This window comes from Eschrichtius robustus, chromosome 5 (genome assembly GCF_028021215.1).
Source record: "Eschrichtius robustus isolate mEscRob2 chromosome 5, mEscRob2.pri, whole genome shotgun sequence".
Taxonomy (NCBI): domain Eukaryota; kingdom Metazoa; phylum Chordata; class Mammalia; order Artiodactyla; family Eschrichtiidae; genus Eschrichtius; species Eschrichtius robustus.
The window spans coordinates 4503238-4530925 of record NC_090828.1 but is presented as its reverse complement, the minus strand read 5'-3'; the positions used below and the strand labels follow the sequence as shown (position 1 = coordinate 4530925).

Here is a 27688-nt window from a genome sequence, read left to right as displayed (position 1 = left end):
GGAGGCTTTTGGAGGAAGAGGAGGTGAGATCTGGGGCAGAGGAGTGGCGGGGAGGGCAGGAAACGGATGTGAGGGGCATTTAGGATCTGCCAGACCTGGTGATGGTTGGGTGAGGGATGAGGAAGTAGGGGGTCTCCAACGCTGGGAGGCCTGGAGGATAGGAGGATGATGGCCCAGGAATCCAACAAGGGGACTCGATGAAAGGATGAGGTCAGGTTAGGCCAGGGGAGCCCCAGGGCAGCTGGACGTCCAGGCAGGAGGACTGATGGGGTTGGGGGGCAGGAGGGAGGTGGGGGGCTGGAAAGGGCTCTGAGGATGGCAGCAGAGTCATGGGAATGGATGGAGGGGATTCCCAAGGAAAGAGGGAGAGGGGAGGAAGCCAGACCAGGGCTGCGGAGTGGGGACCACAGGGTGAAGACGTTGATGGAGGAGAGAAAGAAGAGAAGCCCCAGAGAGAACAAAGGGGCACAGAAGAGGGAGCCGTCCTGCAGCCCAGGGAAGGTGGAGGACAGTGAGGGGTGGGCGACGGCGGCCAGTGCTGGCCCAAGGGTCTGGCAACCAGGAGGTCACTGGTGGCCTTGGCAGGGTGTGGAGGGGACAGAAGCCAGGTGACAGGGAGCTGAGGAGCGCATGGGACAGAGACAGGAAACATTGGCAGAGTTTAGAGATGGCATTGGGTGGGGAGGTAAGGCGGGAGAGGATGACCTTCAGGGGAGACGCCTTCCCTGCTTCACAGCCACGGGGAGGGGAAGGATGCCTGTGGGCCAGGCAGGTGCTGGAGAGTCAAGGCACATCCACGGAGGCATCAGGCAGGCAAGGCTGAGCTTTGAAAACGTGTGCCCTGGAAATACAGTCCTTTTTTTTTTTTTTAATATTTATTTATTAATTTATTTGGTTACATGGGGTCTTAGTTGTGGCAGGCAGGCTCCATAGTTGCAGCATGTGGGCTCCTTAGTTGCAGCACATGTGCTCCTCAGTTGCGGCACGCAAACTCTTAGTTGCGGCATGCATGTGGGATCTAGTTCCCTGAGCAGGGATCGAACCCGGGCTCCCAGCACTGGGAGCGCAGAGTCATCCACTGTGCCACCAGGGAAGTCCCAGTCCTTTCTTATTGTCATGCAAAAGCAGCATTGGTTAGTAAAAATTTCAGAATACATATTCAGACAGGCATAAACACCCTCTGCCCCCTCCACTGAGGGCAACTCATCAGACCTTTCCTGCCTCTACAGACCTTTCTCAATATCTATACTTGCAAGCATGAGACTGTTCGTCACACACTGCTTTATATTATTGTTCACTTCGCACGAAATTTATTTCTCCAACATCATTTTAGCAAGGGGTCTCATCATTTATTGATCTAACCCCTGTTTTTTTTAACATTTGGATGGCTTTCCTCCTTCTTGCTAAACCAAACAGCACTTAGATGGGTGCTTTTGGGTCCATGAAGCTAGTCGGTCGGAGGGTCTGCCAGCTCTTCACATTCTCTCCCGTGTGGTCCACCTACCCTCCCGGAGGCCCTCTGTTCACACTCTCTCCAGCCACAAATAAGTGGATCTGTTTTTCTACTCTCTTCTCCTCAACAAGTATTAACCATAAAAAACTCTTTGTCAATTCGTTAATGAAAAATGGTATCCTTTGCTATTTTAATTTTCACTTAGCAATGAAAAGGCTTTGTTTAAATTACCCACAGATAGTTTGAGGTCATGGGCAATTAAATGTAATTAATTCGTAATGGAAGTTTCCAGAAGTTACAGGGGATAGTTTATTTAAGCCGCCAGTAGAGGGCTCTGTAGTCCTACTGAATATCAATTCCCGAATAAAGATGCGTTTCAACCAAAATGTGCTTTTTCAAATTCTGGGAAGGTCTAGCAAACAGTTACTTCTCCATCCATGTGAGTTTTATGGATTTGATCTTTTGTGTTCTCCAAAGAAATGCTGTCAAACATCCGCCATCGGAATTAGATTCTCTTGGTTGGGATATAATGGCTCAACAATGAAAACCAGTTTGTGTTTGGCACGCTTGAATTACTAATTAGATCTGCCCAAATGACCCTTGGAAGCTTTGGAAGTTCTTTCTGAAAGGGTCCTATTTTGTTTGCCATAGAGAACCCCAGGAAAACCCAGCTCCGTTTTTCAGTGGTTGTGTCTTAGTTTATTTACCAAACTGAAAAGGACCATCCATCCACCTATCCATCTGTCCGTACGCCCTTCCATCTATCCAACCCACACAGATTTTGCTGAGCATCTGTGGTGACAGGCAGGGACGTCTGGGAAACATGGTCCCTGCCTGCAGAGTGTGTGGCCTCCTGTGTCTGAATGGGAGCTGCTGGGCAGTCAGGCAGCCGTCAGCGAGGTGCTGCCATGCTGGGGAGGAGCTGGGGGGCGGTTATTTGGGGGGGGTCTTAGCTTTCTGAACTATAGTCACTCGGATTCTGTTTCCATTTAATATGTGAAGACATTTTGTTCTCTATTTCCATTACTTACAAATGATATTTTCAAAATTTCTATTTCCTTGCATTATGTTTTATGTGATTGTAGGAGTTACTTCAAGTCCTTGCTGGCTGTGAGTTGGGACAAACTGTGAATGACAATCACAGGAAGAGCAGAGGTGGATTAGAGTCAGCAGCCCGGCTGGGCTGACCCTGTATGGAAAGGAAGGTAAACTGAGGCAGAGGAGAGGACCAGGAGGGAGGCACAGCTGATGGACTGGGAAAGGTGACATGGGGGAACCAGGTCAGCGCTGGTGCCAGGAACCCACTGATACCATTGCTGATTACCAGGTGGAATTCGAGGGGATGGTGTCTGGATGGTGACAGGTGTCACGCTTACAGATCATCCAGACTTTCCCCTGGGACCCCCTCTTCCCAGCCTACTCCCAGCTAATCCATTAGAACTAATGGATTCACGCCCACCCGCCCTGACTCTGTGCCAACTTTGGGAAACACAGGGGTTAACGCCTGGGTGCAAGGCCATGGTTACCCTCCCCATGCACCTTTTAGCCACATGTAGGGCACTCCCCGCTCTAAGCGTTTCCAAACTGGTTAAAAATTCTTTAATGCCTGTGACATGGGCCCCGTCCCCATAACCCACAACGGAACAAGAGCAAATGCAGCCATGCTTACGTGCCGTACAGCCCACAGCGCGTCTGCACACACCTCACTGCAGGTGGCGCCCGGGGCATCCGGGGTTGGGACCCGCCCTTGCCCCCCGACCCGGCCGCCCATCCTCTGTGGGGACGTGTGGATGCGCTGACTGCAGCTCAGTTTTGCTGTGAACCTAAAACCGCTCTAAAATGGAAAGTCTGTAGTAAAAAAAAAAGGTTTTGCTGCCTACGTGTGCTCCCTTCTTCAACCTGAAACCACCTACACGACCCAGCGGGAGGGGATCCAGCTTTCTGATAGCAGCCCACTCAGGGCTCACGGGCAGCAGCCCCCAGTTCCTTTATTGCCACACCTGAGGCTGCACGAAAGCGGCTAAATTCTGTTTCTCTGTTTCCCCCTCCTCTCCCCCTCCTCTCTTAACCCCTCTCTCATTTGAGCAGCTCTGTTTTGGGGGGTCAGGTGTAGGTCTCTGCTTTACCCTTACTGAATTTCACCTTGAAAAGGTGGGACTGACATATTTATTACATTTACTGTACATCTGTGTGTTTTTTTTAAAGATCATCCACGGATAGCCACGATGTCTTTGTCTGGGTTATTAACCAGGAGTACAAGTCTCCACGAGCTACAGAGATGTAATTGCCTGGGCTCCCCATCTGCTGACTCCTGGGCCAGCTGTTTACACCAGCACATCTGGGCAAAATCCCTTGGCCAGCTGCCACGGGCCGTTGGCTGTGAGCCCAGCATGGAGCCCTGGTGGGTGGTGCTGAGACACGAGGAGCATCTCAGCTCCCTTTTGTCCGGATTCACAGGCCAGTGCGGGCCACGTGGCCCAGACACCGGCTGGGTGGCCTCGTGAGCCCTGCTCTCTTAGGTCTCCCTCTGAGTCCACCCCTCAGTGGCCAGACCTCTGACAAAGGAGGAAAGGGAGGAAGCCAGGACCCCAGGGAGGGAGGGACCATCTCCCCCAGGACCCAGAGCTCAGGATTAGGATGCTCTGCTCTGTCCTGCTCTCCGGGGTGCTGCTGGCCTCTCCTCCGCCTTCTCACGGGCGGTCTGGAGCGTCAGGGAAGGGGGAAATCGGGAGGGCGTGGGGTGCTGCGGGAACTTGCCAACGGGACGCTACAGCCTCCAGTTTCTTCACCTTCTCACGCTGAAAAGGGTAAGCTGACACTCTGGCCCAGGAATGGCCTTGCGCTCGGGCCACCACGAGGGCATAGCTTTCACAGGGCCGGGCACGACACAGCCTTCACTCTCCCAGAGGCCAGCTGGGGGCCAGGTGATGGCTCTGGAGTCAGATCTAGGCTTAAATTCAAATACCAGCCCCTTAGTTCTCTTGTATTTTTGGTTGAATTAAGCATTCTGAGCCTCAGTTTTCTCGTCTGTAAAAAGGAGACATTAATTCCTGCCTCATCAGGGATTGGGGCAATGAAAAGGGAAAGTGTGTATAAAACTTCTGGCCAGACAACGAGTCTTCCCTGCTTCTCCATCCCCTGCTTGACCATCATAAACACCTGAGGAGGCTGGCACCCTGCCTTGATAACTTCTTTTGTCTGCAAAACACCTATTGAATATTAATCATTTATCCCGTGTTTCTTAATTGTTAGATGTATTTCTAATATTTCCTAGCTAAATAGATGTCTATTCCTTTCCACGTATAGCTTTACTAGACGAGAGAATTTTAAATAACATTTGTTAACTGGTACGGTAAAGGCATTTCTTAAAGGAATGCATTAGAGTTATCGCGTGTAAAATAAAGGAACCCTCCCAAAATAATGAGAACAAAACAGATTTGAACTTGTGCTTGGGAAACAGATCAGAAACTTGTTTCGCCAGCATGTTTTCACGTGCACGGGGTGTTGTGGGTGAAGCAGACGCCTCCAGCCAGAAGTGAAATTATGATGTTTCCTAGGCGTTGCATTCTTTGCTCTGCCGAGATTAATTCAGCCAGAGGAATTCTTTATAAGAAGACGTGATGAGTAATTGGGCCCTTCTGTTATTTCACCTTCTCCAGCAAATGCCTCTCAGATCCATATTTTGCTGCCCTCAAGCTGCTGCGGCCCCAGCCCACATAACAGGACCCCACTGGAGCTTCCTGCCACTGATTCACCAGCACAGCCATAAAATCCCACTTTCCTTTGGTTAATTAAAGGCAAATACCTCTTTGCAATGCAGATAGCTGCTCCGTCAGTCCTGCCAGGACACAGAGGCTCACTGTACGTGATCTTTAATTGAATGACTTCCACTCCAGAGACCTCTTGGTCTTTCATTAATCAGCTATATACACAGTAAAGGTGAAGCTTAATGAGGTGTGTGTCAGGCCCTCCGACGTGGAGTGGCCTAGGTGGATGCATGTACTGTTCCACATTTTGATAATCTGACATCCAGCATTTTGTGGTCCCACCTACTGTCAGTCTGCAGTGATTCTAATTAGTGCAAAGATAGCTTGACTGATATCAAGACAAACCTCTCAGTGGCAGGAGCAAATAATTTCTGGAGAGTGAGAACATCATGATCATGTCCTTGGCTCTGTCCTGGAGTCTGAGCGATTGAGCCATTTGGTGGCTGGAGAAGAGCGGCTTAATTCAGAGGCTGAATAATGCAGCTGTTAGACCTGGAGCTTCTGCACCTAGACTGACCAGGCTCACGTCACGGCATTGCAACCCAGGAAAATCACTTAAATGCTCTGTATCTCAGTTTTCTTATCAGCAAAATGGGGATAACAATAGTGCCCACCTCATAAGGTTGTTGCGAGGAGTGAATGAGTTAAAACAGAAGTGTAAGGTCTGTGATATATAGATGCTCACGAAATGCCAATATTTTTATACTCATGTGCTTCTGTTGGTTACTTGACAATGTCAACAAAATTCAGCATTTAGAATGAGTGCATTTAGGTGTTCTTTTGGGCAAGAGGATGGGTTTCTCTTACTTTTCCTCTGAAGAACTTAGTGCTTTGAGCTTGGTGGTTAAGTACACAGAGGCCACAAGTCAGATTGCTGGGCTTCAAATTCCAGCTCATCTTCAAATTCTTGGGTAACCCTGCAAGTGTGCATGCATGGGGGAAGATTCCAAGAAGCTCAGTGGAAAGCAACAGCTGGAAAACTAAAATAATTGAGCACATACCTTAGCTTCTGCCAAGTTAAAAGAGCTTGGTAAACACCTCAAGCTGTCCTTTTAGACCTCAAAGTAAAGACAAGGTTCCAGGACTAAGGGCGAACTCAAAATAGACCCACACTGACAAAATAGAAAACAAAACCTCTGCAAGTTCAAGCTGATCAGCCAGCAACTTAACTGCCTGATAGAACCAAGCCTAGCATGCTTCAGAGTGTCAACAATGTATCATCCACAATGTCTAATGTATGATAAAAAATTATTAATCATATGAAGAAACAGGAACATGTGACACATAGTCAAGAAAAAACAAATAGAAACAAACCCCAAGATGACACAGTACTGGAATTAGCAGATAAGGACTATAAGGCAACTACTGAGTTCAAGGACTTAAAAGAAAAGACAGCTACGTTGAATGAACAGATGGAGAATTACAACAGAGAAATAGAGACCTATAAGAATAAGCAAATTTAAATCCTAGAACTGAAAAGCAAAATATCAGAAACACAAAAAAATAATCCACAAGATAGGTTTAATAGCAGATTGGAGATAGTAGAAGAAAGGGTAGGTAAACTTGAATGTAGATTAATAGAAATTATCCAATGTGAAAACTAGAGAGACAGAACCTCAGTGACTCGTGGAACAATATGAAGCAGTCAAATATATATATATATGTATATATCTTAGAAGGAGAGGAGAGAAAGTGGGGCAGAAAAAATATTTGAGGAAATAATGGCTCAAATTTCCCAAATTTGGCTTAAAACATACATTTACAGTTTCAATGAGCACAGTGAGCCACAAGCAGTTAAAGTACAAAGAACAAACAAAAATATCTAGACACCTTATAGCCAAGTGAATGAAAACAAAGATAAAGAGAAAATCTTATAACCATTCAGAGAACATTGACACATTACACACAAGAGATCAATAATTCGAATTTTTGACAACTTTTCATCAGAAATAATGCAGTCACAGCGACAATGTAATAACATTTTTAAAGTGCTGAAAGAAAAATGTGTCAACCCAGAATTCTATATCCATCAAAAATATCCTTCAAAAATGGAGGCAATGTAAAAACATTTAAAAATAAAATGAAAGCTGAGAAAATCTGTTGCCAGCAGACCTGCACTAAAAGAAATGTAAAGGAAGTTCTGCAGCTGAAAGGGAAATGACACCAAATGGAAACCTGGATTGGCAGAAAGGAATGAAGAGCACTGAAAATGGTAAATGTGTGGGTAAGTGTGAAATATTAAACTTTTCTGCTGAATTTCTTTAAAAGACAAAGGACTATTCAATGCAAAAATAATAACACTCTATTGTGTTGCTGACAACATTTCTAGATGTAAAATGTATGACAAAATCATAAAGGACAAGGGATAATAAATGGATTATATTGTAAGATTCTCACATTTTAAGGAAAATAGTACAATATTAATACTATGTAGACTGTGTTAAGTTAAAAATGACTATTGTAATTCGTAGAGCAATCACTGAAAAATGAGTCATTGCTAAAAAGACAATAGAGGAATTCAAATAAAGTAATAAAAAGTACTGAGTTTACCCAAAAGAAGGAGAAACGGAAGAATAAAAAAGAAATGGGACAAATGGAGAACACACAGCAAAATGGGAGACCTAACTCAACCATGTGAATAATTGTAAAGGGAGCAAACACTCCAATTCAATGGTAGATATTGTCAGATTGGATAAGAAAGCAAGACTCAAGTATGTGCTATCCACAAAAAGGCATTTTAACTATAAAGACATTGAAAATAAAAGAGTATAAAGAAAGCTGGTGTGGCACCATTAATATCAGACTGGGTAGACTTCAAGATAGGGAGTATTATTAGAGACAAAAGGGGACATTTCATAATGATAAAATAACCCATCAGGAAGACATAACATCCTAAGTGTGGATACATCTCATGCATACCAGAGCTTCAGCATATGCGAGGCAAAACCCAACAGAACTAAAAGGAGAAATAAAGAATTTCACAATCATAGTTGGAGGCTTTAATACCCCCTCTCAGTAATTGATAGGACAAGTAAACAACAAAAAAATTAGAAAATGAAAAAGCAAGTCACAGAATGAGAGGAAACATTTGCAATATATGTGTCCCACAAAGAACTTGTAACCAGAATATATAAAGAACTCTTCCAAATCTCAAGACCAGCAGTCCAGTGAAAAGTAGGCAAATGACTTGAACAGACATTTCAAAAAAGAAGTTATACAAGGACCAAAAAGCACATGAAGATGGTGGTGACACAGCTGTATCCGTTTCTTCAAAGCTCACACTTAAAATGCATATTTCAGATCTGTGCATGTCACTGTATATAAATGTTACCTTAATAAAAATAGTGCAGGAGGGTCAGGAAGAGAAGGGTCTAGGTTTGGACCCTGCTCAGCCACTTGATCTCGGTGGCCTTGGGCAAGTTACTTAACCTCTCAGAGCCCCAGTTTCTTTATCTGTAAAATGGGGATGAGAATGAACTCTTCACTGGGCTGCTGTGAAGATTAAATACAATGACACAAGACGTGGAGCACTTAGCGTGTATGAGGCGCTCTATTAAATAGCTTAATGCTCCGCTCTTTATTCCCCACCCTCCTTCTTCTTTTCGCCTCCCAGCTCCTCCAACTTCTCTCTCCATGGATTCCTTCAGGACAAGCAAGGGACGAAAGTAGGGGGGGATGTCCTAACTTGCGCAGCGTGGGGTCCATGTGGCTGGAAGAGGAAACCCCGCTGCCATCACTTCCTCCCTGGGGCTGTTAGGAGGAGATGGAAAAGGAACCATTTCTATGAGCGGATGCTCGTGTGTAACCATCTCCCCTGAAAGCAGATGCAGAGCTAACATCTAGCCCCAGGTACCGGACAGTCCTTGCTCTGTGTACATTTTGATATAGTAAAAGCTGGCTTATCGGGCATGCTAGCAAAATGAACTGAACAGCCTAAGGACAACCCTGAGGGACTCAAACAAATGAAAATGAAATCCTGTGAAGTTTTAATATCAAATATAAATACTGAGTATCAGAATGCTCTAAAACTTGGTAATCCTCAAGTGTACATCTGTATATTGTGTCTCTATCTATCCATCTATCTATTATCTATCATCTAACTACCCATCCATCCATTCATCGATGTATCTTCATTATCATCCATCACCATCATCATCTACATCTAAACTATATCAGAGAATCATTGCTTTTAGGGCTGACAGTATCATTTGGTTTGACTCCTTCATTTCAGTGACGATAAAACAGAGACCCAGGGAGGTGAAGAGCTTATCTAAGATCACAGTGCTGGGCTGTGTATGCACCTTCGAGGACGTGGCATCCTCTGGCACTGGGATGTAACTGAATATCTACACTACTGTGGTCAGCTTAGCTTCCTGTGGTTTCCTCCTTTATTTCCCGTGTGAGAAGCTGACTTCAATTTATGCCACGTGAGAAAAAAAATACCCCCAAATGCAAATATCTGATGCCATTATTGGAGGGAGGTGGGCTGGAAAAGGATTGAATTTCTAACGAGACCTGTGAACACTGCAGGAAGGACTCCTGTGGCAGAAGGAGGCTGATGTGAATGGCACAGGAGGGCGTTTACGCAAAGAGAGAAGCTGTGTCTGGTTGTTGGACGCTCAGCCAGGTGCAATAATAAAGTAATTTACAGGAGGATGCAATGGGGAAGTTTAAGAGGGATGTGCATGTCTGCCTAAGGAAATGATCTGTGAGGGTCTGTGCTAGCTGGCTTAAGGAGATTAACGGCAGCATTTGAAAATGCAATTTGAAAGAAGGACGAGAACCGGAGATCAAGAAATGGGACAGATACCTTGAGGATGACGTGTAGCATCATCTGGAGGCCACTTTTGCCCGGGTATTTCCCGGCAATGTTAGCTGCGGACAAGTTGAAGAGGTTGGCTCCCGTTTCGGTACAGATGGCGTGGACCAGCAACTTCTTCCCCACCCCAGACGGACCAGCCAAGAGCAGAGATTTCACCGAAGGAGCTTTCTCATGCACTGCTTCAGAACCTAAAAAGGCAGAGGCAGAGGCTCTAAGATCCCGCCAAGAAAATAAGTGGTTCTTAGACGGGGACTCCTCAAGGCCATGACTCCGTGGCATGACCCCAGTCTCGGCAACAGTGATGGATGCGTGGAAGGCATTTCTCACCAGGGGCACGCCTCCTGTCTCAGCCAGCTCCGTGACACCTTTGATTTGTATGTCAAGGTGGAGCTGTCAGGTCTCCTTGGGCATTCAATACATTGCTTCTCTCTCACCCCTCACCCCAGCATTGCCCCCACACTCATAATTTTAGAGAACATTCCTGCAGTAACTAACCTCTGGCATTTTGGGGGAAGGGGCTGGGGGTTTCTCTGCTTCTCAGCAGCACTACAGCCTTTGAAGGCTCGGGAAGACGAATGTGTGATGCACGGGAAGATGCGGGGGAAAAGGGGGAAAAAACGAGATCCAGGCAGCAGTAGCCTGGCTTTTTTTTCTTAATTTTTACTTTATATTGGAGTATAGTTGATTAACCATGTTGTGTTGGTTTCAGGCATACAACAAAGTGATTCAGTTACACATATACACGTACCTATTCTTTTCCAAGTTCTTTTCTCGTATACGTTATTATAGAATATTGAACAGAGTTCCCTGTGCTACGCAGTAGGTCCCTGTTGGTTTCGTCTGTCCTGGTTTCTAGTCTGTCGGTAGGGGCAGAGTCAACCTGACCCTTGATAATAAAGGACGTGAATTATTAGGTCCCTCAGAGGTCCCTGCCCTGTGCTCTCAACCTCATCGCCCATCTCCTGCGAGCCCAGATTGGAACTCGGGCTTGATTTCTTCCATCATCCTGAACACGAGCAGAGCACACGTCGGCACTAAGTAATTAGAGAGTGAACAGAATGAAATCCTGTAGAAGGCTGTGATTGGAACATCGGCTATCGCACTAATTTGCTTTTGGTCAACTGCTGGGCTCTTCTGGATCAGCTGTAAACAAATCAACATTGTAATTATTATTGTGCTTCTCTTTCTTTTTTCTTGTGTGATTGACAAGACTTAGGGAATTTATCTAATCATTAGGAACAATTTTTATAGTTACCGACTACACTCCGCAAAAACTTGGAAAGTAGTTTTGAGCAAGTTCTCTTTAAAATGAAGCTAAACGGGCACGCTTCCATTGTGGTTAGCGTGGGAAATGGCAATGTGTTATGGTGAAGCAGAACTCATTTTCCACGACAGCAGAGAGACGCCATTCTTCCCGTCTCCCGTTCATCACCCGGATACTGAGGGCTCCATCTGTGGCCTCGGCTGGGGGCCACTGGGGATGCGCATGTGGTAGAGACAGGATTTGCTGTAAAGAGTTTATGGCCGGGGGGAGCTAAACTTGAGAAGTAACTAGAAGGGGAGGAAAAGATCCGTGCTAAGATCCGTGAGAGAGACAGAGATTCAGGGAAGAAAGGACTTCCCACTGGGGGGATGAGGTGGGTGCATGGGGGTGAGTCAGGCCAGACTTCAGAGAGAGGGGCTGCGTCTGAGCTGGCCGGTGAAGAACGGGCAGAGTGGAAGGGGGCGTCTGAGAAGGACACAAGTAGGGGGACGCAGTGACCACAGCCTGGAGCAGAAGGTCAGGTCCTGGGGGGTGGGGGCAGATGATTCTGGTTGGCGAGGTAGCTGGGGTCAGCAAGGGGGTGGGGCGGAGAGTGGTACCAGCTGTCGGGGTCCCTGGAAGATGATGAGGGTTAGAGTGGTGGCCGAAGCCTGGGGGCCAGGAAAGTTCCGGAAGGGGTGGAGGGAGGGGAGAACAGCGCTGAGGACAGAACTGGGGGAGGGGCAGCAGGAGGGAAGGGGCACAGGCGGGGGGAGGCCCAGACACGTCATCTACCCCAGGGATGTGACTTTCCAGAAGGAAGGGGGTGGTCACCAGCGTCGTGCAGAGGGGGAGAGGGTGGGTCCAGAAAGGCCTCTGCACCGGGGCCTCGCTGGCCTCTGGAGAGCTCATCAGACGGCAGGGCAGGGAGGGGCCGCGGAGTCGCTGGGGACAAATCTGCCATGGCGTCCATGGCTCTAGCTGCTCATCTCGCCTTTCAAGGGCAGTTTTAAAAATTGCCTAGAATTGCTAAGAGACAGAGGAAATTTCCAGGCTTTTGTGCATTCACCCTTTTCAACTTTCGGAGGATTAAAGAGTCACAAGGAAGCCAGTGTTCCGTGTCCTAAGCCCAGCTCTGCCCCTTCTGACCCCGGACTTGGAGAAAGTTCCTCAACATCATGGAAAGGCTTACTCATCCGTGAGGGCTGCTCAATGGCCACCTCTGCTGGGCGATGAAACCGCACATAAAACGCATCTGCTGCATGAGCGCCCTCCCCCCTCCCCTCCCGCTCTCCCTCTACGCTGCGGGGACAGTGATATTTCCGGGGCGGGGGACAGTGAGCGGGTGAATGCTGACCAGATGCTTCCTGGGCATTCCCTTACCGCCCTTACTGCTTTGAAAGTTCACACCTCGTCCTGGGAGTCCTGGCCGAGGCTCCTGGAACCCTGGAGGCCGGTGGGAGCTTTGCTGCCGGGCAGGGTGGGCAGTGGCCTTGCGGTGTGTGCCCTCTTCCAAGTGGCCGCCTTGGCAGGTCCTGGCAGTGGCAACCTGAATAATCAGACCAACAAACGCATTCCCTTTTGTGACCGGATACCAGTTTAGATGTATGAAATTCTGACGAAGCCCTGGCAGGCTGCCGTGTGAGCGAACTTCTCTGTCTGACTTGTTTGTACAGTGCAAACTCGTGAACAGGTCATGAGAACAAACGCCCCGCTGCCTCCGGGGCCTGGGGACGTCAGCCACCAGGGAGACTTCAGGTTTCTTATTGACAAAAGGAGGGTCCAGGTGGGATGCCTCCCGGGCACGCTTCTTCCAGAACCCTCAAGTCAGCTTGGAGACGACACCCATCACCTTGTATCTGCCAGCGGAGGATGCAGACACACCACACGCTCACTTGTGAGGAGTTCCCTTAAAATCTTGACACCTCTTGATGTTCTCGGCTCTACTGCCTTCCATCACTCTGTGATGAAGTTTGAGGGCTAATCAGTTTATTTTATTTACACGGACCCCGTTAAATATTGTATATTGATTTTGTTGACCCCAAATTATGTTGATCCCCAAGTATTATATATTTGTGTTATATATGTATTTTATTTATGTTGACCCCTATTCTATGGACTGCTTCTGACATGAAGTTGAAAGAAGAATGAAATATTCCTTGCCAATAGGTTTAAGTTCTTATTTAAGTCAACGTGGAATAAGATGAGAAGTGTCCAAACGACTCCCATCTCACTTTAAAGCAAATTAAACAAACAAAATGCGATTTCTAGTTCAGAATGGTCATCAGAGCATGGCCTGGCTGGAGTTCCTGCCCCTGCCCTAGGTGACGCAGTCATGAAAACATAAATAAAAGTGAACGAGAGGGGCAGGTATCTGTTACCGAGAGCCCCGACTTTCCTGCAGACTCTGGTCCGTCTGTCTGAACAACCATGATTGAATCTCCGTGGAAACTGGCAGAACCTTGATTCTTTAGATCCAAGAAATACACTTTCACTGACTCCTGAAGGGCCGGCTCTGTTAAGGACCCAGTGACAGAGCCTGGGTGTAACAGGTGAGCTTAACCTCAGCCTTTGTCTAATTTGGTCACTTTGTTTTTTTGTTTTTTTAAAAAAATTTATTTATTATTTATTTATTATTTATTTTTGGCTGTGTCGGGTCTTCGTTTCTGTGCGAGGGCTTTCTCTAGTTGCGGCAAGTGGGGGCCACTCTTCATCGCGGTGCACGGGCCTCTCACTATCGCGGCCTCTCTCGTTGCGGAGCACAGGCTCCAGACGCGCAGGCTCGGTAGTTGTGGCTCACGGGCCCAGTTGCTCCGCGGCATGTGGGATCTTCCCAGACCAGGGCTCGAACCCGTGTCCCCTGCGTTGGCAGGCAGATTCTCAACCACTGCGCCACCGGGGAAGTCCTAATTTGGTCACTTTGAATCGCAGGTGCCTGCCTCGGTTATCACCTCTCCAGATGACAGCTTCCAGGACCTTCAAAATGCTAACCAGACATTCAAAGGCGCTACAGATGTGCTTCCCGGGCGGTACCCTTCTGTGCTCCAGGATGCTCTAGCCCAGCAGAACGACCCTCACTCACAATTCTCAATAGAAGAGGTAAGCCGCAATGCACACTGATGACGACCAGGAAGACACGAGCACACACGCCTGCTTCTAGCAAAGTCACAACGGGGCAAGTGGAGTCCTTACCTAGTGGCAGGATCCCGTACAGGGTGATTAGCTGTCGGACATCCAGGAGGGAAGGCATGGGTTCTGTGGACACCTGGCGAAGAGTAGTCCCCAAGTAGCTGTACTCACCTGGGGAGAAAAAAAATAGAGGACAAATGAATGGGAAACTACGCTACTCTGAGTTGCATAATTTGGACACTTGCAAAATTAACATAGGATACAAATTGAACATTTCTGAGCAAATACAATCATATTATGGAGAGTCATTATAAAGAACTTCTCAGATAAAGGCTTGAAGAAAAACTGTCCAGCCACAAAAACATTTCTATACTCGCTACAATAACTGGGAATTATGTTGAGTATGATACTAACCTCCTAGTATTTTAAAAAATAACCTTCGGATGTTGAATATGTGAAGAGCAAAGTTCTAAAATGAAGAACATACAAAGTAAACTAAAATATGGCAGGTTTGGTTTAATTTCTATTCCAAGAGATTATGTCTAACATTTGCTCAGACTTTAAAAATAACTTACTTAAGGTGGATGTGAAATTTGTATTGAAGCCGTGTAAATCTGAACCTGAAATGCAATCATTTGAAAGGTAGGATCTGAGTCTAATTTAGGATAAATAGAAATATCTCCTTTTGAGGGTGATATTCATTAACATTTTTATCATTTTTAAAGGATTACCAAAGGAATAATATCGAAATAAATCTTTACAGGTTTAATTAGAAGGCATCAAAGAGCTTAATTGTAACTAGTCATAAATCTGAAGTGTTATTTTCTAACTAATTTAGATAAGGTCACCACGAAAATTAGTTTTGCTGCCTTCATTTGTCATGAGGATGGACTTTTACATGCTCATGTGATTCTCTCTTGATCTGTACCTGAATCTGAAGGAAAAATATTCGAAAAACGAATCACAATCTCTTGATGTTTTTTTTCCTGACTTTTTCTTTTCATAACATGTACGGATCTTGCAGAGCTTTCAATGTTATATATGTACAACAAATGTCTTTATGTGTGTATGAAAACACTGAAGAAATACATGTAGGTGTCTATGAAATCCTGAAAATATCAAGGGCTTTAAAGCATTTTCAAATGCTAAGGAAATGAGAGTTAAAATCCAGATAATGATTGCTGTTTTGTTGTGGGCCACAGCCTTTCAAAGCCTCCGCATGAAAAAAAGTCCTTGGCAAGGGCAATGGTCTTGGTGAGGGAAATGAGTTATAATGAAAGCGTCTATTATGGCTTCCGATCTGCACGCTTTTTAATGAGCAGGTAATAAATAGAAGAGCGGTTCATTTCGCCTTCACTAGAGCAGGAAGGGATCCTGCAGCCACCGTTAAATCCAGCACTTATTGCTGTAAACATGACATTAGGGGGGGCATAAAAGTGACCCCATTTTCCTGCTTAAGTAAATCCAAGTTAATACCCAAATGCGCCATATTTTCTAGCCCCTACTTAGACAAAGGAAGTTGAACTGGTGGGTGTTGGTTCTGATAGAAGGAACGACCCTTTGCCAAGTGAGGAGACTCATTCTGAAAGTGTGTTACTACGTTTTGCTATTGCCCAGCATGGAAGCCATAAGCCCTTCCCATGGACTCATTCAGAATTTAGAGACTTCAGGATTCCCTGCACAGACACCAGGTCTTCCACGAGCGAGGGAAGAAGGAAACAGCAGATGAAGAGGTGTTGGAGATAGAAAGCATGAAAAAGGGCAAGGAAACCTAGGACAACAGCGGGAAAAGAAACAGGACTGTGTTATGGGTAGGATTGTGTCCCCTTAAAAATCCGTATGTCAAAGCCTAACCTCCAGTATCTCAGAATGTGACCTTATTTGGAAATAGGATCATTGCAGACGTAATTAATTAAACTGAGGTTATTAGGGTGGGTCCTAATCCAATATGACTGGTGTCCTTTATAAAAAGGGGGAGTTTGGACACAGACACACACACAGGGAGGAGGTCACGTGAGGATGAAGGCAGAGATGGGGCGATACAGCAGAAGCCAAGGATCGCCAACGACTGCCAGCAAACCACCGAGGGATGGACAAGACGAGGGGTGAGAGGAAGAGGTCAGTTTAGGCCACGTGAGCCCCAGGGCAGCTCACCATCCTGGCAGGGGAGGGACTGACAGGTCCAGGGAGCAGGACAGAGGTGGGGGCTTGAAGGGGCTCTGAGGCTACAGCCAAAAGATTCCTTCTCAGAGCCTCCAGAAGGAACCAACACTGCTGACACCGTGGCGTTGGACTTCTGGCCTCCAGAACTGGGAGAGAGTAATTTTCTGCTGTTTAAGCTGCCCTACTGTGGTACTTGTTACAGCAGCCCTAGCAAATGAACACAGAAGGAGGAACTAATTGTAGAGAATAGGAACATACACGCACACTTAAAAAATAAGGAGAAATAAAAAATATTTGAGAAATCAAGGTGAAATCAGCTTCTAACATTTCCATTGTACCCCACATAGCATTGAAAAGAGAATAAAGAACAGAACAATTGATAAAAAATAACAGCCTCTTAAAAAAGTTACTCAAAGAAAAGGAGTGAGAGAACACAGGAGGCCTCAAGTCAGCAGACGATGCTCGTAGGACTTGGGGCCTCCCACCTGCACCAGGACATGCCAGCTCTGCCCCGGGCACTGCCAGGGCTGCACAGAACATCTTCTGATGATGAAGAGCACGGTGACGCATGCTACGTGGTTACAATCCAGGTTCCTGAATTGTTTATACAATAAAAATTTATGTTGGATGCAGGCTACCAGCTTCCAGAATGAGGTCGACAGAGAGACTTCTCAGGTTAACTTTCTGTTGCAACAGCTCTGCCAAGATTATGCACCCTGGGGCCCAGGTATTCCGAAGCTTCCGATGTTTTTCACATGTAATGTCTAAGTCAAGTCTTCTAAGGTGGGATTTTGGGGAACCCGTTGAATCTTCTTGTTCTTAGGACAGGCCCTGGATGCCAAGGAGAAAGTGAGAAGCACCAGCCCTGGCCTGGGTGTCAATGTTCCCACCGAACGCAGCAGCTCCAGAACCATAGGCAGGGCCAGGTAATTTAGGGGAGTATTGGCTGTGTTTGTTCCCTCTGTATTTTCCCCTTGAGCAGTGGCCGACCTAGGTGCCTCATGTTTCTGCGATGTGCACAGGGAGGGAGGGGCACGGAGGCACCAGGAAGTCACAAGCCCTCTGGCTGGCAAACCCTGAGCCCGCGGAAGGATAGGTGAGATCACCACCGCAGCAACACAGGCAGACAGCTAGCTAGCTCTGTGCCAGCACGCCCTCGAGGGCTCCATTTCCTCACTCATTAAATTGTCACAGCAATTTAGTGAGGCCATTGCTGTTATTAGCCTCATAATTGTGGAAACTGAGGCACAGAAAGATTACAGAAAGGACCAGCAGCCGAGAGGATGGGAGCTTCAGAGGCAGGAGGGAGGAGACATTCCCAGCCTGGGCGGGACAGCTGGTCAGTGGGTCTCTGGTCAGTGGGCATCAGCCCTGTGTCCTGGTGGCACAGAGGACGAGGGAGCAGGGCAGAGAGCCCCTCGCTGAGAGAGGGCCCCAGGCAGGCATGAGTGGCCCCTGCAGGCACCAAGGGGTCTTGGAGGGCACCTGTGCCCAGAATCTCTCCCCAACCTCCGGGCACCATTTGGGAATCGGGGACCTTGATGGTACCTGGGGGCAGGGGTGGAGGCTTGTAAGAAGGATTGAATTTGAATAACCTTGGCAGTTTAGCCCTCGTGATGCTAAGTTATGGTTATTTAATGAATAAGGAAATGTGCTATTTCTTGCATACCCAAGCTTATGGCGGGAGCTGGTTCCTGGGCACAGGGTCAGTGCTCCGAGCTGGGCAGGTGCGCAGGGACAGAGCAAGGAACTGAGGGTGGGGGGAGTTGGAGGCTGGGCCTTGGGGGAACCAGACATTTCTAACTTGAGTTTCCTGCCTTCCAAGTCTCTTTCAGCCCTATCTGCTGTGATCCTAGTGCATATTTGGATTTGAGTGGTGTTTAGAAAAGAGTGGAAGCCCCCCAGACAACTCGTGTCCCGGCACTGCTGAGCCGGGCTGGCTGTGAATACAGGGTTCCTGGGCTGTGGAGAATGTCCAAACCATGAGACCACGTTCTGAGTCTGAGGGTTTGTGCTCTGTCCCCGCCTGCAGGGGCAGTTGCTGAGGCACAGCCAACACCCACCCTGCCCTGCTTGTCCAGCTTTGGGCCAGCTAGAAAAGGAGGAGGGGTAATGCCCCAAGGTTTCTTTTTCCCCTTTACTTTAAGGTCTGGTACTTTTATTAGAATACATCTTGGTGTTGGTCAGTTGGAGTTGATATTCTCACATACAAAGTGTGATCATTCATTATGCGGTTTGCATTTCTGTTTTAGGAAATTTTTCATGAATAAAAATTCTTAGTATTTGTTCTGTTCCTTGCCTTTGGTTTTCTTCTTCAGGGATGTGTATTATCTTTGCCTGCCTATGTGAATTTTCTTTGCCTACCTTTAGTACTTGTTACTTTCTTTTGAAACCTTTTAATTTTGTTCATTTCTAGTTGTATTTTAAAAAAATTTCTGTCTTTCACATTTCATTTCTCTTAAAGCATGGTTTGTGGACTTTATTCATTCTTGTATTCATTGTAATTTAGTTTTGTCCTAAAACGATTTTTCTCCTTTATTTAAAATATTCCTGGAATTTTGTGTAACTCATTTCTGCACTTTTCTAATTCCATTTTATGTGTTCTTACATATCTTCTAAAATTTTCTTAATGTATATTAGCTTGGTTTGAAAGAGTAGGTTCCAGTTATGTCTGCTTTGTGGGCATGTCTTTTTGTGATGATACTTTGCTCCTTATTCTTTCTTTTTTAATAGACATCTGGCATGGGCTTTGACCTTGACATTTTCCATTGCTTGAATTTATATGAGTTAATATTCCTATATGTTTAGAAGATAGCTTGGGTCAGGGTAGCTTTTTAAATTTCATAGAGTCCCCTCTTCTGTTGTTTTCATATATGTTATTAGTATGGTGGCTTGCTTTTTGAGATGTCCTTGTCCTGTTCCCCTCCCCCAATTTATTCGGGACCTTTTCTCTCCCTCATCTCTGTTGTTCCTATTCAATTGTGATTCTACTCCCAAGAGTTTCTTCTCAGTATAAGGCCGTGTCTTGGAAGGGTCAATTTCAAGAGCATCCAGAGATTGGACTGTTCTCGCCCGTTCATACTTTCTGATTCTACCCATTTTCACACACCTGCTGTTGAAGTGGGCAAACCCCTCCCAATTCCAGCTGCAGTTACTACCCTGGTCTGCTGTGCTTTCCAGTGAGTGCTTGCTGGCTATTTTGGGGTTCTTTTGTTCCAGTGGCTTGCACTTTGGGCTTTGAGGGGAAACTTGGTTATTTCGTTTTTGTGTTAATGTTGTCCACAGGTGTTTGCTTTCGCCATCTAGTTGCTTTGTCTATTTTTATGTGGGGATCTGGGAAGATCCACTGCTATCTTTTCAAGCTAAGGATCTTAACCGGGAAAAAGAAGACAAACGTGGAAAAGATCAAAGGGAGCCAATCCTTGTGGCGATTTGACTGATTTTGCTAGACTGGGTCATTTACATTTGAGGTCACTCTTAAGAGGTTGATTCATTTGCTTTGACCTTAAGCATCTTCAAGATGCTGCCTGGAAACTGACAAAGAGATCAGTGAGGAAGTCCAAGATGGATAAGAAATTAGTAAGAAGATGAGAAATATGTCCGTTAATTCTCTGAGACTCTACCATGTGCTAGGCACTGTACTAAAAACTAGGAATTCAGTGATAAGCAAAAAAGACATGATATGAAGGAAGAAACCAGACAAGGAGAGAGACAGCACTCAGAGATCCCAATCGTAAGTAAAGAGGTAGGGTTCTGCTAAAAGTGTTATTTTTTCATATGAACAGAATTAACAGAACATAATCAAGGCAATCCAGGAGAAAACCCTGCAGTACTTGAATAAGAAACATAAAATAAACAGAAACCCAACAGATATTCCAGTACATTTTCTGGTAAAATCTTACACCATTAGGAAATATGCTCCTCCAAGCCCCTGAGAGGGAAATGTGGCTTTATTTCAAAGGGATTAAAGTGATCATTTTTTGATCCAAGGAAAATATCAGCCTTTTTGCTCCTGCAGGCCAAAACTGGGTCAGTGTAAACACTGGAATGAATAACTCGGAAATGGGTTATAATACAATTTTAAAAAGAGAGAATCCATGTGTCTACTCTAATACCAAAACAATTTTAAAAGGAGGGTGGGAGGGAAATCTCTCCAGAACGATGGTACCTGCTGGAAGAGGAGACAGAAATAGAATATTCCCACTTTACAACCACCATAGCAAAAATTGATGCAGGCAGAAGTCATCGGCGGATGCCTAAACCTTTAAGATGGTTGGGAACAGAATCTCCAGAGCCTCAAACTATCCCCCACAGATTATTCATTGATTACAAAGGGGAAAATGGAGCTTTACAATGGAGAAATCTGTGGAACAGCACCTTCGCCAGTGATTAAACTTAACATCACTAGTGATGGGACAAAGCGTCATTTTTGTGCCCTCAATGTGAAAGACTGAGAAGGACACGATATTACCTGTAGTTTTCCTGTCAAAAATGTTTAACATGAATCAAGTCAGGAGGAAACCATCAAACCATCAAACCAATTCAGTTGAAGGAGAGTCTGTAAAACAGCTCAGACTCTTTAAAAATGTCAATGTTGTGAAGGACTGGAAAAGCCTGTAAATTGGTGCTGATTAAAGGAATGAAAGGGGACGAAGAAGATATGACCATCACATCCGTGATCCCTGACTGCATTTGGGATTGAGAAAGACGAACAGTTACAAAGGACGTTATTTATTAGGACTATCGGGAAAATTGATTATTAACTAGATATTACCTAGTGGAAACAGTACGACATTAATGTTGAATTTTCTGAGTGTGATTATCTTTTCGTGGTTACATAGGCGAATGTCCTCAGTTGACTGTAGATGTATGAAAGTGAAAATGATATCTGCATTAGGGTGGTAGGAGTATCAAGAATTTTAAGCTTTAAATGTTTTCAGATCCTCATGGTATTTTTTAAAAATTAAGAGAAAAACATTAGCTGAAGATGGTGATAGCAAATGTGCCCTCTTTTTCCTCCCAACTACTCCTGTGGTGGCCCCTAGATGGAATTCTGGAAGGAATTTCTCCTGTGAGGACTCTGTGTTGGAAGTACCAGGGGCTGCCCCCTAGGGCATTTTGATAACCAGAGCGCATGAACAATTCCTCATTTCCTCAATTCAGCTTAAGCCACAAAGAATGCCTCCGGGAACCTTGCTAGTAGGTTTGGAAACCTGCTTCTACCACATTAGGGGAGAGAGCTGGACCCATTAGGTCACAGCACAGAATGAACTCAAATCAATTCAATCCAACAAACATTTACTGCAAGCCACTAAGGGCCAGATTTTAGGTTGGACAAAAGCACAGACGAAACATACTTCCAGCTGTTGGGTCCTCAAAAACCCAAGGGGTGACATACATATGTGACACATACATGCATTATTCTCTGTGTACTTTACCAATGTAATCAGAGAGGTTGACTTTCAGAGCCTGGATCAGTAAGCCTTCTTCCACTAGTTCCTTATACAGAGATTCGATGGTCCTGGGGATAAAGCAGACCATCTATTCTGTGAGCAAACACATCAAATCCGCAGTACTGATGTTAATCATCACATACTCAGAGAACTTTAACCAGATCTCATTCAAAGTACATTTGAATGTATGCCAATAAATTGATTTTTGAAGCGTTACTACAATTTGGGGATAAATTAGGCTTTTTAAAAACAATACTTGCACTCGTCCATGGGTATACCTGATGTTTCCCATTAATAAGAATTATATCTTTGGGCATCTGAGACCAGCTATAACTCCTGCAGTCTGCCCTTTCATCAGCCTTCATGATGGCACAAATATGAATTAGAAATTACCCAATAATAGTAACATAACGGGGCCATAATTATATATTCAGTTAGCATCTGCAAGCTGTAATAAATCATCAATCCTTCGTGAAATTGACGTTTCCTTTTAACTCCATAGCATAATAGTTTAAAAGAAATATCTATAAAAAACAAAGGCTTATAATGGAAATCATTTTAATATGAAAGACAAAATATTATAATTTTTTAGGAGGATGTTATACTCTTCCATAGTGTTTACAGATGACAAAACCTCTTCTCTAAGGGGGCCTTGGGCATGTAGCCAGCAGAGTGATAATTTATACTACTTGAGGAAAAAAATGGAGATAGTATCCCACTTAATGAATGAAACTCCCAATGAAATTAACTGGGGCTTGGCTTGCTGGAATTCAGATAGATCATGCTCAAATACGGTTCAGCAGAGTCCTTCGAGATGTTCTGTCTTTTCCCTTTTCATTTTTAGGGGCCTGATGCTTTGGTTCAATAAGAATTGTAAATATAACTATTTTTAAACTGTTCTTTGATTGTTCAATGATCCAAGTTAGTGTGATTAAAAGAGACTCAAGAACATCAGTGAGATTCAAGCCAAATACCATCAGGATAGATGTTAATTCAATGACTCCAGTCTTTGGTTGACTGAAATTTTATTCTATCAAATATATTTAAAATAGTGTGCCCTCAGCTGAGAATTAAGAAAGTTTTAATTGTAATGGAATTTGGGATGACAGTATCTGATCTATACCAAGGCAGTATCAACTGTAGTGTTTTGACTTGAATATTCGTTTAACATAAACATATGCGTAAAATATTAACATAAAATGGAATAAGATTCTCTAAAATAATCCAAACCAAATATCTTAAGACTCCGGGAACACAGATCTATATTTGGATCTTTCCAGTGAAATAAACTCTTGCTACAGAATAAAAAATTTCAACTCTAAAACTACCTTATATGGCTACCTATATGGCTGAGCCAGTTTGAAAGCCCTAGGCCCCCTTTTGTCTGGGCAGCCAACCTACCAGCCTGGGGCTGCCTTGAGTGAACAGAAAAGCATCATGCCCAAGAATGGTCAGGGAGGAATCCCAAATTGTAAACTAATAATAGATCATCCTAATCATTAACCAGGAAGTGGCTGAGAAGAGATGGTCCCTTTCTGAGCACGGCCACATACAGTGACCAGGAAGAGATAGATGAGGGAGCTAAGAGTGATAAGTCTATTTAAATTGATTTTTCAGGAGGCCATTACAATACTCAAAATAACAATCCCTGTGAATGGCAGGGAGCATGAAATGTCCCTTGAATACCTTGACTGTCAGCACACTGTTGAGTAGTTTTGTGATGGGAAAAAAAAAAAAAGTAAATAAATAAAATAAAACCACCTTATAAACTATGATAAAAATACTGATTTAAGATTTATACTAACTGGATGAGAGAAACATAAGTTGTCTTACAGTGTCTTGGCAGAGAACTAGCCCATTTACTGAATCCCACTTAATGAATAACATAGAGTCTTTAAAATTAAAATGAAAAGTCTTCCAGGAATAAGATGATCAGGTATTTTTGCACTTTTGGGTATAAAAGTGAATAAAATACTACTGGTCTTTCTTCATTTCACTAGAGAATTGCTGTAGCTCATTTATAATAGTTCAACTGTAAAGAAACATATGCAAAGAACACATTCATTGACTAACAGACACGGTCCATGAGCCACACGTGTGTGCTCTGTGTTGTTAAAGCAGAATTGTATTCAGTTAAGCGACTATTTAAATGCAGAGAATGTGAATAGATAATTTTAACTTAGTGGTCAGCTCATCTTGGCAGATTTGAGTTTAGCTCTGGGTGGTCACTCAATAAGACACTTAGCAGAATCTTCTTCTCCTGAAAGACTGAGGTAAGGACAAAGGAGAAAAGTGGCATGTGAAAGTCACTGAAAGACAGCAGTAGCCCTGCGGGTAGGCAGGGGCTGGACCTTCCTCCAGGGAAGGGACTACAACATCCCCCCCGAGGGGGCGTCAGTGTTGGTGCATCGGTAGATGGGTTCCTCCCCAGGAACTGGGCAGCTGAGTCTCAGAATGCTGACCAGGTAGCGGTCAGCCAAAGCTCTTGACCTTGAACTTCTCCCTAAACAGTGGAACGTCATGTGAGGAAGCCTGCAGCTCCTCCCTCTAGCGATATCCTCTGGGAGCCTTTTCTCCCCAGAGCCAAAGCCCACACCAAGGCTGGGTGTCTCTCCAGAGGCTGCCTGCCAGGGCCCTGGGCGTGTGCACCAGCTCTGGGGTGCTCTGGTCCCCACTTCTCCTGTGGATGGTTCCAAGCCGGCTTCCTCTCTCGTGGGTCTTCTTTCAAGCAGAGTTTGGGACTGTATCAGCGCACCAAAAGGGGAACAAGGGAACACCCCAAACAGGGAGCAACACCTGTTATCCATTAACAAACCCATGGGAAAAAAGGTATACATTCAAAATGATTTCTGAGGGTTTCCCTGGTGGCGCAGTGATTGAGAATCTGCCTGCTAATGCAGGGGACACGGGTTCGAGCCCTGGTCTGGGAAGATCCCACATGCCGCGGAGCGACTGGGCCCGTGAGCCACAACTACTGAGCCTGCGCGTCTGGAGCCTGTGCTCCGCAACAAGAGAGGCCGCGATAGTGAGAGGCCCACGCACCGCAATGAAGAGTGGCCCCCGCTCGCCGCAACTAGAGAAAGCCCTCGCACAGAAACGAAGACCCAACATAGCAATCAATCAATCAATCAATAAATCTTTAAAAAAAAAATGATTTCTGACATTCACTTCCTAGGGATTTTAATTAAATCCTTGAAAATGTTTGAAAACCTAGGCCCTATTTATTTCCAATAGTAAAGCACTGAAGCCCATTTCAGCTTAAAAATGAGCATTTATAATTATTCGTTAATATCAAAGTTCAGCCGATGACACTCAAGGAAATGGAAGTATCCTTTTACAATAAGACAAATCCTCATCCTTTCCTTCAAGGAGCATTTAGGAAGGGCCTCAGCGGGCCGGGCCCAGGGGCGGGCATGTAATCTGAACTGTCTCTGCCCTCAAGGACTGCAAGCCTCAGCATTCCCTCAAAAGCTGTAGCAGGATGCTATTTCTCAAAAAAATTTCTTGAGAACCCCACGAATTTTAAAACTTAAAAAAAGTCACACGGCCTTAGAAGCGATGGGGCCTGAGTCTGCCTTCCAGGCCCCCCCTCTCCACTGCGTCTCCCCAGTCAAGGATGCTGGCCTGCATGCAGGACTGCAGAGAGGTCTCCGTGCTTTCCCCCACCATACTCTTCCAGGATGAAGGGGTGTGGTGTACAGAGCAGTAGGGGGGTTGCCTTTCCCAGACCAGGCCGAGGACTCAGGCCACGTCCTATGCTCTTTTCTGGGGTGCCCCCCACCCCAGTGTGCACCCCTCACCTGTCAGCCGTTGGGTCTTTATCCTTCTTCCCCACTTTCCATTTTTTGCCTTTCTCCTTTTTATTTTTCTGGAAGAAAATGGAAAAAAAAAACCCATTTAGTAAAAACAAGCTTCGTGCAAACAAGAAAAATGAGCTCCAGAAATTAGCTAAGGAAGCTGATTTTGGTTGGTGGCGTAGGGGAATGGGAGGTGGGAAGTCAATCGTGGTACACGGAGCTGCAACACTTACTTCATGAACATAGGGACTGGCATTGAGGTGGCCACCCTGAAACCTGCATGGACTGTCCCAGCAGGCCCCAAGCATTCTGGTTCTTCTTCTGGGCCCTGGGACGCTTACTACAAAGGATGAGAGTGCCGAGTGCACAGGCAATCAAGCTGTGCTTTTCTTTGGTATCTGATCACCCCTCTGTTAGCATCAGGTCCCAAACCTGGAGCCCAAAGAGTGAGGCAACCATCCAACTTTGGTTCCCAAAGGGCTTTGCACTCAGATCCTTGTGCCGGCTGGAGGGCAGTGCTCACAATGTGGTCCGTTAAAGCAGTGCTGATCGCTGCACTATTCTGTCTAAAATCTCCACCAGTACCTCCCCATTGCCCACAGGATAAAGTTAAAATTCCGCAGCCTGGCCCCTTTCTTCCTTTGTTGTCTCATCTTCTATCTCAGGCCTCCTCAGGTGACTCTTGCTCCCCATCACAAAGGACTCCCTCCAAGTTCTTTCTTAATGCTCCATCATCTTTCACTCTTGCATGTCCCTTTCCCCATTCATTCATTCATGCTTTCATTTATTGTTTTTATTGCAGCATAATGTACATAAAGTATACCCACATCAGGTTGATTAACATTTTACATTTAATTTTTACATATAACCATATAACTACCACCCAGTTGAAAATACAGAACATATTTTCACCATTCCTGAATTCTCTCTCACACTGCTTTCCGGTCTGTAGGTAACCACCACTCTGACTTCTCTGGGGATTTGCATCGCCTGTTCTTAAACATGGAATCTTACAATATAAACTCTTTTTTTTTCAAATTTAACATCTTTATTGGAGTATAATTGCTTTACAGTGTTGTGTTAGTTTCTGCTGTATAACAAAGTGAATCAGCTATATGCATATGTATATCCCTATATCCCCTCCCTCTTGCATCTCCCTCTCATCCTCCTTATCCCACCCCTCTAGGTGGTTGCAAAGCACAGAGCTGATCTCCCTGTGCTATGCAGCTGCTTCCCACTAGCTATCTATTACACATTTGGTAGTGTATATATGTCAATGCTACTCTCTCACTTCATCCCAGCTTACCCTTCTCGCTCCCTGTGTCCTCAAGTCCATTCTCTACGTCTGTGTCTTTATTCCTGTCCTGCCCCTAGGTTCATCAGAACCATTTTTTTTTTTTTTTTAGATTCCATATATATGTGTTAGCATACAGTATTTGTTTTCCTGACTTACTTCACTCTGTATGACAGACTCTAGGTCCATCCACCTCACTACAAATTACTCAATTTCATTTCTTTTTATGGCTGAGTAATATTCCATTGTAAATATGTGCCACATTTTCTTTATCCATTCATCTGTCGATGGACACTTAGGTTGCTTCCATATCCTGGCTATTGTAAACAGAGCTGCAATGAACATTGTGGTACATGACTCCTTTTGAATTATGGTTTTCTCAGGGTATATGCCCAGTAGTGGGATTGCTGGGTCATATGGTAGCTCTATTTTTAGTTTTTTAAGGAACCTCCATACTGTTCTCCATAGTGGCTGCATCAATTTACATTCCCACCAACAGTGCAAGAGGGTTCCCTTTCCTCCACACCCTCTCCAGCATTTATTGTTTGTAGACTTTTTGATGATGGC

General features: G+C 45.1%; 1 protein-coding gene across 1 annotated transcript in view; it reads right to left on the bottom strand.

The window, feature by feature from the left end:
• IQCA1 (IQ motif containing with AAA domain 1) overlaps positions 1–27688 on the bottom strand; it is a 166351-nt gene that overhangs the window by 23326 nt on the left and 115337 nt on the right. Inside the window, exons 12-15 of the mRNA XM_068543717.1 lie at positions 25831–25898; positions 22016–22098; positions 14478–14585; positions 10031–10230 (exon numbers count right to left, since the gene is read on the bottom strand). Coding sequence (XP_068399818.1) covers positions 10031–10230; positions 14478–14585; positions 22016–22098; positions 25831–25898 — 459 coding nt within the window. The remainder of the gene's footprint in view (positions 1–10030; positions 10231–14477; positions 14586–22015; positions 22099–25830; positions 25899–27688) is intronic.